This window comes from Herpailurus yagouaroundi, unplaced genomic scaffold (assembly GCF_014898765.1).
Source record: "Herpailurus yagouaroundi ecotype Mexico unplaced genomic scaffold, PumYag 28, whole genome shotgun sequence".
NCBI lineage: Eukaryota > Metazoa > Chordata > Mammalia > Carnivora > Felidae > Herpailurus > Herpailurus yagouaroundi.
This window is the reverse complement of record NW_024412376.1, coordinates 45,013,199-45,028,264: the sequence shown is the minus strand read 5'-3', so window position 1 is coordinate 45,028,264 and position 15,066 is coordinate 45,013,199. Positions and strand designations below refer to the sequence as shown.

Below are 15,066 nucleotides of genomic sequence, written 5' to 3'. Positions count from 1 at the left end.
CTATAGCATGTTAAAAAAAATGGGATCACGTTCCTTTTAAAGTGTACAGGCCAAGTTATTTTATTGATGAATTTTTCTGTTTTTCACTTTCTTTGAAACAGTTATCCTTCAAGTTTCAAGGACGAGTTTTGCAGAGTCACAGCACGTTTTGAGCACACCCAAAAATATGTTTCATGAGATATGAACCATCGTGCAATACCAAGGTATCGCTGGTGTTCAGGTTTAAAATAGAACTCTGGCTAGAGATATTCAGCAGGACCCTGCAATGTTGGTTTCACTAGCGCCGCTTAACAACAAAGAAAAAGAAACTATTAAGTATCCCTGAACATTTTTTCCGAACTTATTAGTTTATGTACCTGTTTGTTTTTTTTTTTTTTTTTTTTTAGGGGAAAACATACTGTCATCTACCTTTTCAAGAATAAACTAATGCCTGTCTTAAAGGTTTTGTGAAGGTCACATTAAGCATTTCAAGCAGTTTGACATATGGCAAATGCTCAGTAAATGTTATGTTAAGGTATTATCCATGAAGTTTGTGTTTCAAATAAATTTTATTTATTTATTTATTTATTTATTTATTTAAAGTTTATTAATTTTTGAAAGACAGAATATGAGTGGGGGAGGGGCAGAGAAAGAGAGAGTCACACAATCCGAAGCAGGCTCCAGGCTCTGAGCTGTCAGCACAGAGTCTGACATGGGGCTCGAACCCACAAACTATGAGATCATGACCTGACCTGAAGTTGGACACTTAACCCACTGAGCCACCCAGGTGTCCTGAAAATAAACTCAAATGGTAAAATATTTATTGAATGCATAATTGTACTACGGTGCTGTGGTAAGAAAAAAGAAAAAAAAATCAATCTTGTTTCTGCTAAGACCTTACAATCTAAGATATATAATGCCAGTGTTCACATTTATGCAGGCAGGAAAGTGAAACAAATCATTGTTATAATCACAACCATGTCATTTAAGGAGAAGAGACAGTTTAGGAAGGTTTATGGATCTAGAAAGCACCTGGAATTAGAAAAGAGAATTCTCTTTTCAAAGAGAATATGTCAAAATGATCAAAACTTTCTGGGTTTAAAAGTCAATAGAATGAGTAATTCTGAAAAGAATGGCTATGCTTCTGTCTGTTTAATAGTCATTTAATATCTAAAAAGTAGTGACTTCTTACTTTGAGGAAATTTTTTTCCTGGTAAATTGTATGCACTGTAACTGGCACTTAAGAGTTATGCAACACTTAACTTGTAGGGTGGTTCCATTATTAGCTGTTAAGTACAAATGGTAAGAATATTTTTCATAACACTCTGAATCTCCATATGCTTTCCATCTAATTCTCTAAGAAAGGAAAAAAAGCAAGTCAGAATTATGAGAGGGGAAGGGTTTTTTTCCAATTACAAAACCTACGGTGAGTGAGTGTGACGGATATCTAAAACATGAGGAAACTTAGTTGATCACTACTTCCTTTTATCATTGAGATCCAGTTTTTCTAACTCTATTGTCTTCAAAACAAACCTACTTTTTCAATTTAATCCCAAGTAACACTTCAAAGCTATTTAGGAGAACTGAAATCGTAAAAGGCAACTGATTTCGTTTTGTACATCTAATCAGTGAAAACACATATTGTAACATTCCAGTGACAAAGGATAAGAAATACTACCTTTCCTGTTTTTCACAACAAAAAACTGAGATGGCAAAAAGAAACATAGGAACAGACTTTAAAAGGTACATATTTCTCAGGGCATTTAAAGAGGATTGTCTCTAGAACTCTATGCTGCTTTGTGGATAGCAAGTAAGGAAGACTTTGTCACAGGTGATGTTAATCAGAGCTGCCTTTTTATTGAGCACCTCCTTGGTGCTGAGCACACCCTACATACCTCATTTCACACAAATGTCAAGGCATTTTTGCAAGGTAGTTATTCTTTTCTTTTTTTATCTTTATTTTTGAGAGAGAGTGCGAGCAGGGGAGGGGCAGAGAGCGAGGGAGACACAGAATCCGAAGCAGGATCCAGGCTCTGAGCTGTCAGCACAGAGCCCAATGCGGGGCTCGAACCCATGAACCATGAGATTGTGACCTGAGCCAAAGTCAGATGCCCAACTGACCAAGCCACCCAGGTGCCCCTCAAGGTGGTTATTCTTATCCTCCCATTACAGGTAAGGAAACTGAAGTTATGTGAATAAACAAGCAAGGGTTCAAACTCTGGATCCAAAATTGATTCTCTTTCCATACCATGCCAGACTAAGCCTTTCTATCGCTACGAATAATGTCATTTTAAATATTAAGAAAAGCATCATGGAATAAGAGCACATTTTTTCAGGCCTCACAGGAGTTACAAAAATGAATTAAAGTCCCTGCTCCCAAGGGATCTCAGTTAAGTAGGGGATAGAATTTAGATCATAGTAAATGCAACGCAAGATGCACAGGTGCTGTGAGAATTCAGACCACATGTTTCATTCTAGAGACTGAAAGTGGGTTACCAGTTAGTTGCCAGTGCACATATTCTAGCTGAACAGAGCTGAGGGCATAAGCTTAGATAGATACCTGTTGACACAAGAACAGGTTCATGCATGATTTTGGGTAGAATTTTGGATGCTTGGATGACATGTGGCTCTTAGGAGTTTCTTATGAGAAATGTGCTACATTTGATAAGACAAATGCTTAGAATAAACCAGAAGGCTCTTGCTCCACTACTGTATATGAATATCACTAAAATAGCCCTTACACCATGGCATTCCTCGGTTCCCCATGTTCTTCGCAAGTGTCTCACCTTTCTCCATTCTTTTCCCTTTGCATGGCCCCTCTGCTCACACCTACATGGGCAAATACCCAGGCCTGGAGGATAGAATTTTCTAATCAGCATCACTCCCACCCCTGATTCTAGTCTCAATTTTAAGAAATTCAATATAAACCATACATGTTGGCTTCCAAGGTAAGATTTCTTTACTGTCATTATAGGCTGGTTTAATTATAACAACATGAAGAGAGTAAAGGTAATTTCTTCCTACAAACATTAAATTGAAATGTGAAAAGTCCACAGATCGAAGTACAGAGAATTTAACTGGAAAAGTTCCAGGAGTGTAAAGCAATTCATACTTTCATTATTCTCTGAATTCTCTTGCTCTTGCTGAGATGGTACAGTCACTCTAGTCTCTTGTCTTTGACTCGTAAATTGCGTTAGCAACAAACCTAGTCTGTTCTCTCTTGGTTCAACATTTTATTTTTATTGAAAAAAGTACATTTAAAATTGCCTTCGTGCAAAAAAATGAATAAAAAAATTGCCTTGGTGCTTGAGTCATTCATTTGATTAAATTAACCCAATAATACTGTTAAAACTACCTTAAAAAATACATACTAACAGAAATATCCTATTCTTCTTTTCAGCTGAATGATCAATTTAACAAAGTAACACTCTCAGAAAAAATGTGTATGTTAAGATTTAGATTTCGTAATTTATTTAAAAAAAAATGTAAGCTGCCAAGCCCAAATGTGTACATAATATTATTTACTTAACTATCACAATGAAAAGCCATATGGATTTGTAGTAATTTGGAAATAGAATATCACAGGAGGGCACTTCTTTGTTTTTATATTGCCTTTTAAATTTTACTATAAATGAGTGAGAGCTATGTAGTTACAAAGCCTTAGTCTCATGTCTAGAAATTTCCTTTGGATTATTTAAGCTAATTTCCAAAGCTTTATTAAGAAGAGAATGTGGGACTGGATGGATTAAAGAATTCAATTGAGAACACAGTACAAATTATTAAAATATTCACCTGCTTGTCAAATTGGCACATCTTACTGAATTTATAGGGTTATTAACTCTGCAAGGTAAAGTCATTAATTCCTTTCTTTGTCAGGACACTGTGACCTCTTACATAAATAACTCTTCCAGTGGAACACAATGCATCTGTCAGTGCCCTGAAAGAGTTAATGCTCGACTGTCAGACAAACTCTTTTAAATAGGTCATTTACACACATGAAGCTTCCTTTTAACATGAGAGAAACTTTCTGTGTTGTTTTATGTATGAGAGAAGGAATGTGAATGTCATTTTATACATCTATATCTACGTTACATATAACTCATGATTTTATGCATGTGTGTATGGAAGGCATCTCCAAACACAAGGTTTACTCATGTGACTAAAATATCACCATCATCATCATCATCATCAGTGTAATCCCCTATCTTGCAATGAGGGAAATATTAGGATTTCAGGTCCCTTACTATATGTAAAACAATGACAAGATGCAGAAGTTTGGAATGAGAACTTAGATTTCATCTAGATGTGACAAGCCTTTCATTCGACAGCACGATCATTAAAGTATAATAAAATAGAATAAATCACTTGTAAATAACTGCGGATGAAGCCAACCAAAGTTTGGGGATCAGAATTCCAAATCAATTAATTATAAAAATAATGCTAACACACAAAAGCAAGCATGAAAGAAAATACTTGTTCTACATTTTGAAATAGACACCTAATGAATACAGACATTTTCCATCACTGAGTCACTGGACTCATTACAATGAAATTTTCATCCTGAAGTACGTACAGCTTAGGAAGGTATATGCTATATTGGAGTGTGTAATTCACACATTGATTTTTCACTTGACTGAAGTCTTGTGTCTTTGACTTCTTCCAAAATCTGGCTTGATGAGCAGATTCTCATGAATTACTGTTCTGTAGAAGGATTATAGAGGGGAAAAAAAGCAGTAGTATGGGGCATAGTTATATTTAAGCACAATAGGAAATGAATACATAAAATATACTTTAGAATTCTACATTCTCACAGAGTTGTTCTTGAACATAATTATTAGGGAATGAAAGGAATTTTCTTTCAGATTAGCACTATTAGAATAATATGTAGAGAAAGAGAGAATTTTTTAGAAAATCTATTCCAAAAGCCTTAGATAAGGCACAAACATAATTACTCTGCTCCTAATTTCTACAGAGATGAGAAACTAACACAGAACTTGTGTAGGAGCCGAGTACAGTGGGAAGGCAGCAAATGATAAGTGAGTTGAATTAACACATATGTGTTTGAATCTAAAGCAACCTCCCTAGTCTATAATCTCTCTTGAGAATAACTTTTTTCTTTGGACATAAACAAGAAGAAGTCTGTACAACAACTCATTGCTAAATTTCTCTCTGATACTACCACATGGGAAAAGGATGTTGGATTGGTCTCCTTCATCAAATCTGACACTCCACCTTTCTTGGCTAGAAAGTTGGATTTATGTTACTGCTGGAGAGTGTGTTAAATGGATGAGAAGAGTTTTGCTCTTATTAAAACAGAGTGTTTTCCACAGTTTTCTTCTATTTGGGTATAATGGGAACTGTGTATCCCAAACATTTTCCCGTGAGAAATGAGCTGATGGAGTCACATGCGCCCACCACCATGGACAGCGAACTCCGACTCACTTATTCTCCTTCCCCACCAGGCATAAACAATGTGCAAGTTCAAGGGGGGTAAAGCAGTTCATACTTTACACTCTAACATTTCTAGTTCTTGTTAAGAAGGCATTGTCACTCTACCGTCTCTTATTGCCTTTGACTTGTACATTTCTTTGTAGCAGGATTCTATGAAAACAGGACTAAAACATTTTTTAATAATTGTGTGTGTTTCCCAATGTTTCCTGTGAGATGGATCAGATTTTATAACCCATTTGACTAACTTACTAAGACACATTTAATAACCTCATTTGCACAAATAGGGGGAAATAAAAGAAGCCTGAAATTTGGCTCATCTGACTTGCCACTGGTTCTTTTCACTGTCTTTCCATATATTTGAGACATGAATTGAGAACCAAAGCATTAATCTTGCTAATATAGAAATGCACATAATCCCTTGAGTACAGCATATTCTGTCTTCTTCCATGCCTTTTGTCATATTGTCCTTCAGCCTGGAACTGCCTTATCTTGCCCTGGGTAATGTTCATCTCTCTTTTAAGACGGGCCCCAGGTGATTCTGTCTCCAGAAGCCTCTGCTACCTGCTCCAGTCTCTTTAGATGGTATTGCCCCTAATACCTTAAAATTTGTTCACTGCAATGACCACCTTTCACTAGATTCTCAGCTTCTAAAGGATAGAGACGTTAGCTGGTAAATCTAATTAAGTGTGGTGCCTAGCCCACAGTAAGCATTTGGTAAATATTTGTTACACTTAAACTAACAATGGTATTTTAATGTGCTTTGGTGGATTAAATTGTCCCAAACTTTTGCAGACTATTGTACAGAGAGACTCAATATTGTATAGGAAGAAATGGCAGAGGAAATGCTAAACACTAAATTTGTCACCAAAATACATCAGTAGTTAAAAGCATATAGCAATAGAGTAACAAACAAAATTAGGCTTTGGGTGGTAATTGCTCCATTTTAGAAATAGCATCGAAACATTTTTTTGAAACCATGCACAATGTAGATTAAAAAATACACATGTTAGTTCCACCTGCAAGTTTTATAACAAGGTAGCCTAAGTAAATTCAGTAAATCTGGCACATGACTGAAAACTTTGTTAAGTATAGGCAGATTGGGTTTTATTAATCCTTTTAGCTGAGAACTTTGTATATGCCATTTAAAATTTTTTTAAATGTTTATTTATTTACTTTTGAAGGAGACAGAGACAGAGCACAAGCGGGGGAGGGACAGAGAGAGAGAGAAGGAGACACAGAATCCGAAGCAGGCTCCAGGCTCTGAACTGACAGCCCAGAGCCTGATGCAGGACTTGAACTCATGAACCATGTGTGACATCATGACCTGAGCTGAAGTTGGATGCTTAACCGACTGAGCCACCTCGGTGCCTCCTGTATATGCCATTTACTCTACATAGCATGACCTTCCTGGGACTAAGTAATTACGTGACAACCATGGTTAAGCTTTAAGAGCAATCCACAAGATAACCTGATAAGGCAAGTCCTGCTTATAGGTTATGTAGCTGGAGCAAATCTTTAAAACTTCCTTTCCTCACTCCAAAGTCTAGGAAACCTAGCAAGGCCTTTGAAGATAGGTGCTTGGTCCCAGGTTAAAACTAGAACCCAAAAATTTACAGGTCTTCAGTTCTGTCGTAATTTTTTATAATTATGGAAAAACCCCAGTCAGTTTTGCAGAAGGCAGAGTCAGGTCCTCTTTGCTTGAGTCTTAAAGCCCATTTCACAGAGATTTGTTCTTGGTGGACATCTCCCAAAATAGACATCGCTTGGGTTTATGCTTCAGGCAACATTTAATAGGAACTATGCACTTAATTATAGAGGTTATACAAGAGGCCATAATGAAAAAAATAAATGAAATTGGCTTGGTATTTAAACCAATAGCTCAGGCTGCAAGCACTCCTCGGCTCTTATGAATTAATTGCTCTCATGCTGGTATAGAGGCTCCAGCATTGTTACAGTTTATATTTTTTTCTGTAGGGGAGCATTAATATTTGGATGTTTTTTAATGTACAAATCTCCCACTTTTTAAAGTTGGCAATGAATGCTGTTTTAAAAAACCACTGTGTGGGTTAATACTGTTCTATGTAGGGGTACCTGGGTGGCTCAGTCAGTTTAGCATTTGACTCTTGATTTTGGCTCAGGTCGTGATCTCAGGGTCTTGGGATCGAGCCCTGCACGGGGCTCTGTGCTGAACATGGAACCTGCTAAAGATTCTCTCTCCCTCTGCCCCTCTCTCCTGCTCAGGTGATATCTCTCTCTTAAAAAAAAAAAAATATGTTCTTTGTGAAAAAAATTGACCTGCAGTTTTCCACATGTTGTGTATCTACATAGCACCTACAAGTGGAAAAACAGGGGGCCACGTGACTAGCCAGTTGTGTAGAGGAGGTCATTTGCTCATGGAGCCTACATTACTTATTAGAGCTAACAGGCATGAGCACTTACTATGGCCAAGAACTGTTCTCAATGCTTTACTTGTTATAGCTCATTTAATCCTCATAAAATTCCATGAGGTCGACATTATCATTATGTCATTATTAAATTATCTCCACATTAACTACCATTATCTCCATATTAGTAGCTTCTTCATGGTTACGTAGCTAGTAAGTGTTGGGAGTATGGATTCAAACCCACGTCTGGCTACAGATCAGGGGTTATTAAATTGTATCCTCTATAGGGCCTCCTAGATATAACTTTGCAGTTTGGAAAATGAAAAGTATACAGAAGATCTTAAATTTTGCTTTTAGTTATAGTATGTGTTTTATCTTGTTTTTTAAAATGTTATTTATTTATTTTGAGAGAGAGAGAGAGAGAGAACACAAGCGGAAGTGGGGGAGGGTCAAAGAGAGAGGGAGAGAGAGAGAATCCCAAGCAGGCTTCCCACTGGCAGTGCAGAGCCCAACTCGGGGCTCCACCTGAGCAACCGTGAGATTATGACCTGAGCTGAAATCAAAAGTCAGACGCTTAGCCAACTGAACCACCCAGGTGCCCCTGTTTTACCTTTTTTTTTTTTTTTAAATACTTTGTGCCTAAGGGATAATTTCATTATGCTGAAGACAAATGTTTACATAAAAAAATCTTACAGAAGTAGCATCGATAAAATAGAATACAAATGAATCTTACTTGGGCATACCTCTCCCAAATCAGAAGTAACTAATTTGTTTCCCTCACCAAAACGCAAAAGGCATTAAGAATATTAGCACCAACCTGGATTTCTTGTTTCTACAGAACTTTCAGGATCTGCGTCCTCCGGTTGTGCAGTTTGCACGGGAGATGGAGTTTTCTATGAATAAAAACCAGATAAATATTAATGCCACAATTTTCTAAAGTGAAGACCTTATAAAGAAAATGCCTCAAGTTAAAAATATTTTGGGGGGTGGGGCTCCTGGGTAGCTCAATCGGTTAAGCTCCTGACTTTGGCTCAGGTCATGAACTCGACGTCCATGAGTTCGAGCCTCATGTAGGGCTCTGCGTCGGGCTCTGTGCTGACAGCTCAGAGCCTGGAGCCTGCTTCGGATTCTTTGTCTCCCTCTCTCTCTGCCCCTCCCCTGCTTGCGCTTCTCTTTCTCTCTCAAAAATAAATAAACATTAACAAATTTTTTTAAACTATTTTTTGGGACTGAAGTTTGTTTCCTTTTGATTACTATGTGCTTTGTAGAGGTTACTTTTGGAAGAATTTATGGTTCCATAGATATCTACAAACTTTGATTTCAATTTGTATTTGTCTTTCTAAATAGTATTTGATGTTTCCATAGGTGAATTATTACCCCAAACATTGACTCTCATATTTCCATGCTGTAATGAAAAGCTAAAATGGAAATTTTTTTTAAAAAGAGGTAAGGGAGCCCCTGGGTGGCTTAGCTGGTTGAGGGTCAGACTCTTAATTTTGTCCCAGGTCATGATCCCAGGGTCGTGGGATCCAGCCCTGCACCGGGCTCTGCAGAGTGTGGAGCTTGCTTGAGATTCTCATCCTCTCTTTCTCAGATTAAAAACAAAAAAGAAGTAAGGTCTCTTAGCATAATGGACATGATCCAAGTTTTCTATATACAAATAGAATATTTTCTCTGAATTTTGCCAACTAAGTATTTTATTGATTTTCTTTTAGGTTTTAGATCGCCAGCCGAGAGAGAAGACAACTCATTTTGCCATATATGCCCAAATACAAGGAGATGATTTTCTCCCAATATTTATCCTGCAGACAAGAGGAGTCATCTTGCATTCAAGTCTTTACAAAATTTCTCACATTACAACAGGCACTCTCAATTACTTTTATTAAGAAGTATTATTTAGACAAAATACATTTACATGGAGTGTTTATAATCCATCATAGGTTTGGATCATTACAGAAGTCACCTAATAGAAGTCCTTAAAAAAGAAAAAGGCAGGGGTGCCTGGGTGGCCCAGTCGGTTAAGTGTCCAACTTGGCTCAGGTCATGAGCTTGCCGTTTGTGGGTTCGAGCCCTGCATCTGGCTCTATGCTGACAGCTCAGAGCCTGGAGCTTCAGATTCTGTGTCTCCTGCTCTTCTCTCTGCCCTTCTCCTGCTCACACTTTGGCTCTCTCACTCTCGCAGAGAAAATAAATAAATAAATAAACATTAGAAAAAAAAGAAAAAAGAAAAAGGCAAAGGAACTTAATGTGAATTTACTATCAGTCTTGTTACACCCCTGTCATAGCAATGTTGTAACCCTTCTAAATAAGCCTTTTTAAAAAATATATATAGTGGTTATGGTGTGGAGATCACAGAGATCAAGAGCAGAGGATGAATGAGAACTCAACCATACCATTCTTTTGTGACTAGGTCTTTAATGATCTAGGATCACAGTTCTAATTATAGCATCATAGACACACACAAATGTATCTCAAACATCTTAAATAGAAGGGGCCCCTGGGTGGCTCAGTCCATTGGGCGGCTGACTTCTGCTCAGGTCATGATCTCACGGCTCGTGAATTCAAGCCCCGAGTTGGGCTCTGTGCTGACAGCTCAGAGCCTGGAGCCTGCTTCGGATTTTGTGTCTCCCTCTCTCTCTACCACTTCCCTGCTCACACTCTGTCTTTCTCTGTCTCAAAGGTAAATAAACATTAAAAAAAATTTTTTTAACATCTTAAATAGAAAGTTATAGTAAAAGTTATGTGCTTTGGAATGCTGTATCATATGGACATAAAGTTAGCTTTTGTGATGAAGAAAAGAAAGTCACTCATGCTGGAAAACACATAGATGGAGTTTGAAAAATTTGTATAAAGAAATATGACAATGAAAACCAGCAAAAGTGTTAAACATATGTAAATATATCATGTTATTTTAAATATTTTGCACACACAAGTTAAAGTATATACTACAATTAGAAACATGACTCTTTCATCTCTATGCATCAAAGTATATTAAGTCTGGGGGCCTGGGTGGCGCAGTCGGTTAAGCGTCCGACTTCAGCCAGGTCACGATCTCGCGGTCCGTGAGTTCGAGCCCCGCGTCAGGCTCTGGGCTGATGGCTCGGAGCCTGCAGCCTGTTTCCGATTCTGTGTCTCCCTCTCTCTCTGCCCCTCCCCCGTTCATGCTCTGTCTCTCTCTGTCCCAAAAATAAATAAAAAACGTTGAAAAAAAATAAAAAAAAAAAAGTATATTAAGTCAAGTGAGACAAAACTTTATAAAATTTTTCATTGGGAAATGGAGGATAGTTTTATATTTCAGCTTCCTCTATAGGGCAAATGCAAAAAAAAAAAAAAAAGTGTCCAGTTGAAAAAGATGGAATGAAATTTTGTTTCTCTTTGACTTGAATTGCACTCAGAGGAAGTGCACTTATAGCAAAATTACAAACTGAATCTCACCTTTGTTAGTCGTTTAATACAGAAGGCAATTGAGAGGATAGTTCCGATGATACCAGCCATTACTGCATACACAATCCCTGTTATCTCTGTGGGAGAAAAAGAGAGCAGAAAATTGCCAAAATATGCAATAAGCTACCACAAAGCAACTGAAAAACAAAACGGGTAAAATCATGGTAGTATCACTTTGCGTTTTTACAGAAAATATATTAATATACTTTTAAGTATATCTTATATTTTAGAAGATTAGGTTTCCCCAGTAACCATGTGGGAGACTGGAACTTTGAGTGCTAAAGTCTTTGTCCAAGGTCACACATCTAATGACAACCAAGACTCAAGAGTTCCAACTCACCTCCATTGTTCTACAGGACCTCACGGGCATAATTATGGATAAGAGCTATGTGGACATTCTACCTTGATATGGAAAAACCCCACAAACTCTTTCACAGTTTCAGAGTTATGAGAGAAAACAATTCCTAAACTATACTATATGCTAATATAATATATAATGTGCACACTGATTAGTATATTTCTAATGTAATAGACAAACTATATGACATTGTAAATATGCTAAAAATATTTTTCAAATCTTTTACTTGTTGAGAATGAAACACAACTGAAGTTACAGTTTCTTGCGTATTCATTCATATTTGTACTGCTTGCAAATGAGGTAAATAGAACTGAAGGCAAGACATAGAAGTAAAATGGCATATCTATTTGGCTAATTTATACTTAAAAGACTTATTATTGATTGAAAAAAAGGTAAAAGTGTTTTTTCCTGTCCCTGGTGTTGTCCAGCTTCCTGTCTATTTAGCTTTAATTCATGAATAGGGATTCGGTTCTACCATCCATTTTTCTTGTGCGAAGTAGGGATACAGGCCAAGTGTGAAGGGAGGCTGAGAAATGCAGAATAGTGAAGGATCACATGAATCAACTAAAGCCAGGTCCACAGCAGCACCTAAGAAGTGGGGGTGACGGTCCTCCAGTCATAGAGGGTTGGGGGGATAACCCCAAAGTGGTAGCGTAGGCCCCAAAGTAAATCAGGATCGAGATATAAATGGTCTATGTTTATTCTTGATGTGGTGCCAATTAATCAGATGATTTTAAGCTCCTTGCTTGCTTTACAAGTAGGAAACAAGGAAGTTCAATTGTTTTATAAGCTCTTATGAGACTTTGCTCAAGTACCCATGGTTGGTTAGAAGGCTAAAATATCTAAATTAAAAGAAAAATTAATATCAGATTATGTATTGCTAGTTCCGAAATGTTTAGGAAAATAAGAAATGCATATTTTAATTTTAAAAAGAGCATATGTTGTTTGCCTTTACAGTTTTGTATGATGAGAGTTAACAACATATGCTCTTCTGATTTAAAAATTGATGCTTTTTTGGGGCACCTGGGTGGCTCAGTCGGTTAAGCGTCCGACTTCAGCTCAGGTCACGATCTCACGGTCTGTGATTTCCAGCCCCGCGTCGGGCTCTGGGCTGATGGCCCAGAGCCTGGAGCCTGCTTCCGGTTCTGTGTCTCCCTCTCTCTCTGCCCCTCCCCCGTTCATTCTCTGTCTCTCTCTGTCTCAAAAATAAATAAACATTAAAAAAAAAAATTAAAAAAAAATTGATGCTTTTTGGGGCACCTGGGTGGCTTAGTTGGTTGAGTGTCTGACTTCAGCTTAGGTCATGATCGCATGGTTCATGAATTTGAGCCCTGCATTGGGCTTGCTGCTTTCAGCATGGAGCCTGCTTTGGATCCTCTGTCCTCCTCTCTCTCTGCCCCTCCCCTCCTCATGTTCTTTTTCTCAAAAATGAATAAACATTTATTTTAAAAAATTGATGCTTTTTATTTTCTTAGGCAATCGCAACTAGTAATGTGTCTAGTTGATCTTAAATCAATAGTTTAAGATGAAATTATTATTATTCTACACCAACTGTTAACATACCTCCCGCAGAAAAAATGTGTTCAAGTAGTCCGTCTCCTAAAAAAAGAAAATTTCAAAATAAAGTCAGAATACATAGAGTGTGTCTTTACAATTCCATATTGGAATTAGATTGTTGAGTGGGTTTCTTTTTATTAACTGTGTTTTGCAGCCACTGTTAAATTTTTTAAAATTGTTTTTAATGTTTACTATTTTTGAGAGAGAGAGAGAGAGAGCAGAGGAGGGGCAGAGATAGAGGGAGACACAGAATCTGAACCAGACTCCAGGCTCTGAGCTGTCAGCACAGAGCCTGATCCAGGGCTTGAATTCACGAACTGCCAGATTGTGACCTGAACTGAAGTCCAACGCTTAACCGTCTGAGCCACCCACGGGCCCTGCTACTATTCAATCTGAAGCAGTTAGCTAGTAAAATTTATGAAGTAATGTGTCAATATTAACAGTAGTAATTTCAGTATCTACTTTCAAGCACTTATCGACTTATATCAAAAGCAGTGCATTTTCAAAAATATGTAAAAATGGTGAGGAAAAAGGAGACACAGTGAGCCATTGCCCCACAAGAACTGTAGCTCATCCCCAAGAGAGGTCATGTTGCTATGAGTTTTCCAGATTTATACCACGGTCGCCATCTGGATCCAAATCCTTACTGTGTCTCATTTGAGCTTTTATCAACGGTTGCACCGGATTCCCTATCTGCAGAAGTTTCTAGTAATGTTGCCTTAATGCACCACCAGAGTTAACCTGATGAGTCCACATCTTACATTTCTTTCTCTGCTGTCTCCAATGCCACTTTAAATCATGAAGCCATATGACTACTACAGCCTCACAATTTTCTTGAATTTAGTTGTTACAAATAACATTATACCTTATTGTGTCACATACTCAGGGACTTGGTTATATTTGATCATTCCTTAGAAGGTATGTTTAAAGGTTATTTGGGGCTTGTCTTCTCTTTCTTCATGATAGTTGGTGGTTGTGGTTGGTGTATGAGCTCTGGAGCAAAACAAATGGGGTTTCAGTCATAAGAATCTCTTTTACTAGTTGTGTGACCTTGGACAAGTTACTTAATTTCTTTGTGCTTTAATAATTTCTTGGGCAAAGGAAGATCATAACACCTGTCTCTCTGGATTCTGCAAAGATAAAATTCTGGATGTCTGCAAAGATAAAATTAGATAATGCATGGGAACACTTACAATCCCCCACCATGCTAGCCATTATTTTTAGGATTCAGGGCATATAGCACTGGGTGTCTATATTTGACCTTTAAATGCTTTCCAGTTTGACACCATCATGTTGGCTTCACATTGAAGTCACTTTGAAAATTAGATTGTCTCACTGAATGCAGAAGCCTAATAATTAGTTCCAAGCACTTAGCCTAATTTTCCTCTCCTAGTCTCTGTTCTTAAAATCTGCTGCTTCCATTTATCTCAGTGTTATTTTCTCAATGTTTCGATTAGCTAATGATCCTGCAGCCACTCTTAAGTTTTTTCTGAGCCTTAGAAAAAAATCTAGAGTATCTTGCCTAAATCCCACCTGCAAAAGACACTTTCCCTTTCTGCATTCAGCCAGCTCTTGTGAAGTCATCTTCTTTTTCCTAGAAAAATAACCGGAGGGGTGTCTGGGTGGCTCAGTCAGTTAAACATCCAACTCTTGATCGTGAGATTGAGCCCTGGGTCAGGTTCCATGCTGAGAGTGGAGCCTGCAAAAAAGAGAACAGAATGGAAGGGAAGGGAAGGGGAGGGGAGGGGAGAGGAGAGGAGAGGAGAGGAGAGAAGGAAAGAAAGGGAAAGAAAAAAGAAAATAGAAAAGAAAAGACAAGAAAAGACAAGAAAAGACAAGACAAGACAAGAAAAGAAAAGAAAAGAAAAGAAAAGAAAAGAAAAGAAAAGAAAA

At 37.7% G+C, this 15,066-nt stretch overlaps 1 protein-coding gene across 1 annotated transcript in view; it reads right to left on the bottom strand.

Moving 5' to 3' along the window:
* Positions 1 to 2,915: 2,915 nt before the first annotated feature.
* The window catches only part of GYPA (glycophorin A (MNS blood group)), a 37,825-nt gene continuing 25,674 nt past the window's right edge, over positions 2,916 to 15,066 (bottom strand). The window contains exons 4-7 of the mRNA XM_040473093.1: positions 13,180 to 13,215; positions 11,250 to 11,335; positions 8,632 to 8,707; positions 2,916 to 4,680 (exon numbers count right to left, since the gene is read on the bottom strand). Coding sequence (XP_040329027.1) covers positions 4,673 to 4,680; positions 8,632 to 8,707; positions 11,250 to 11,335; positions 13,180 to 13,215 — 206 coding nt within the window. The 3' untranslated portion in view covers positions 2,916 to 4,672. The remainder of the gene's footprint in view (positions 4,681 to 8,631; positions 8,708 to 11,249; positions 11,336 to 13,179; positions 13,216 to 15,066) is intronic.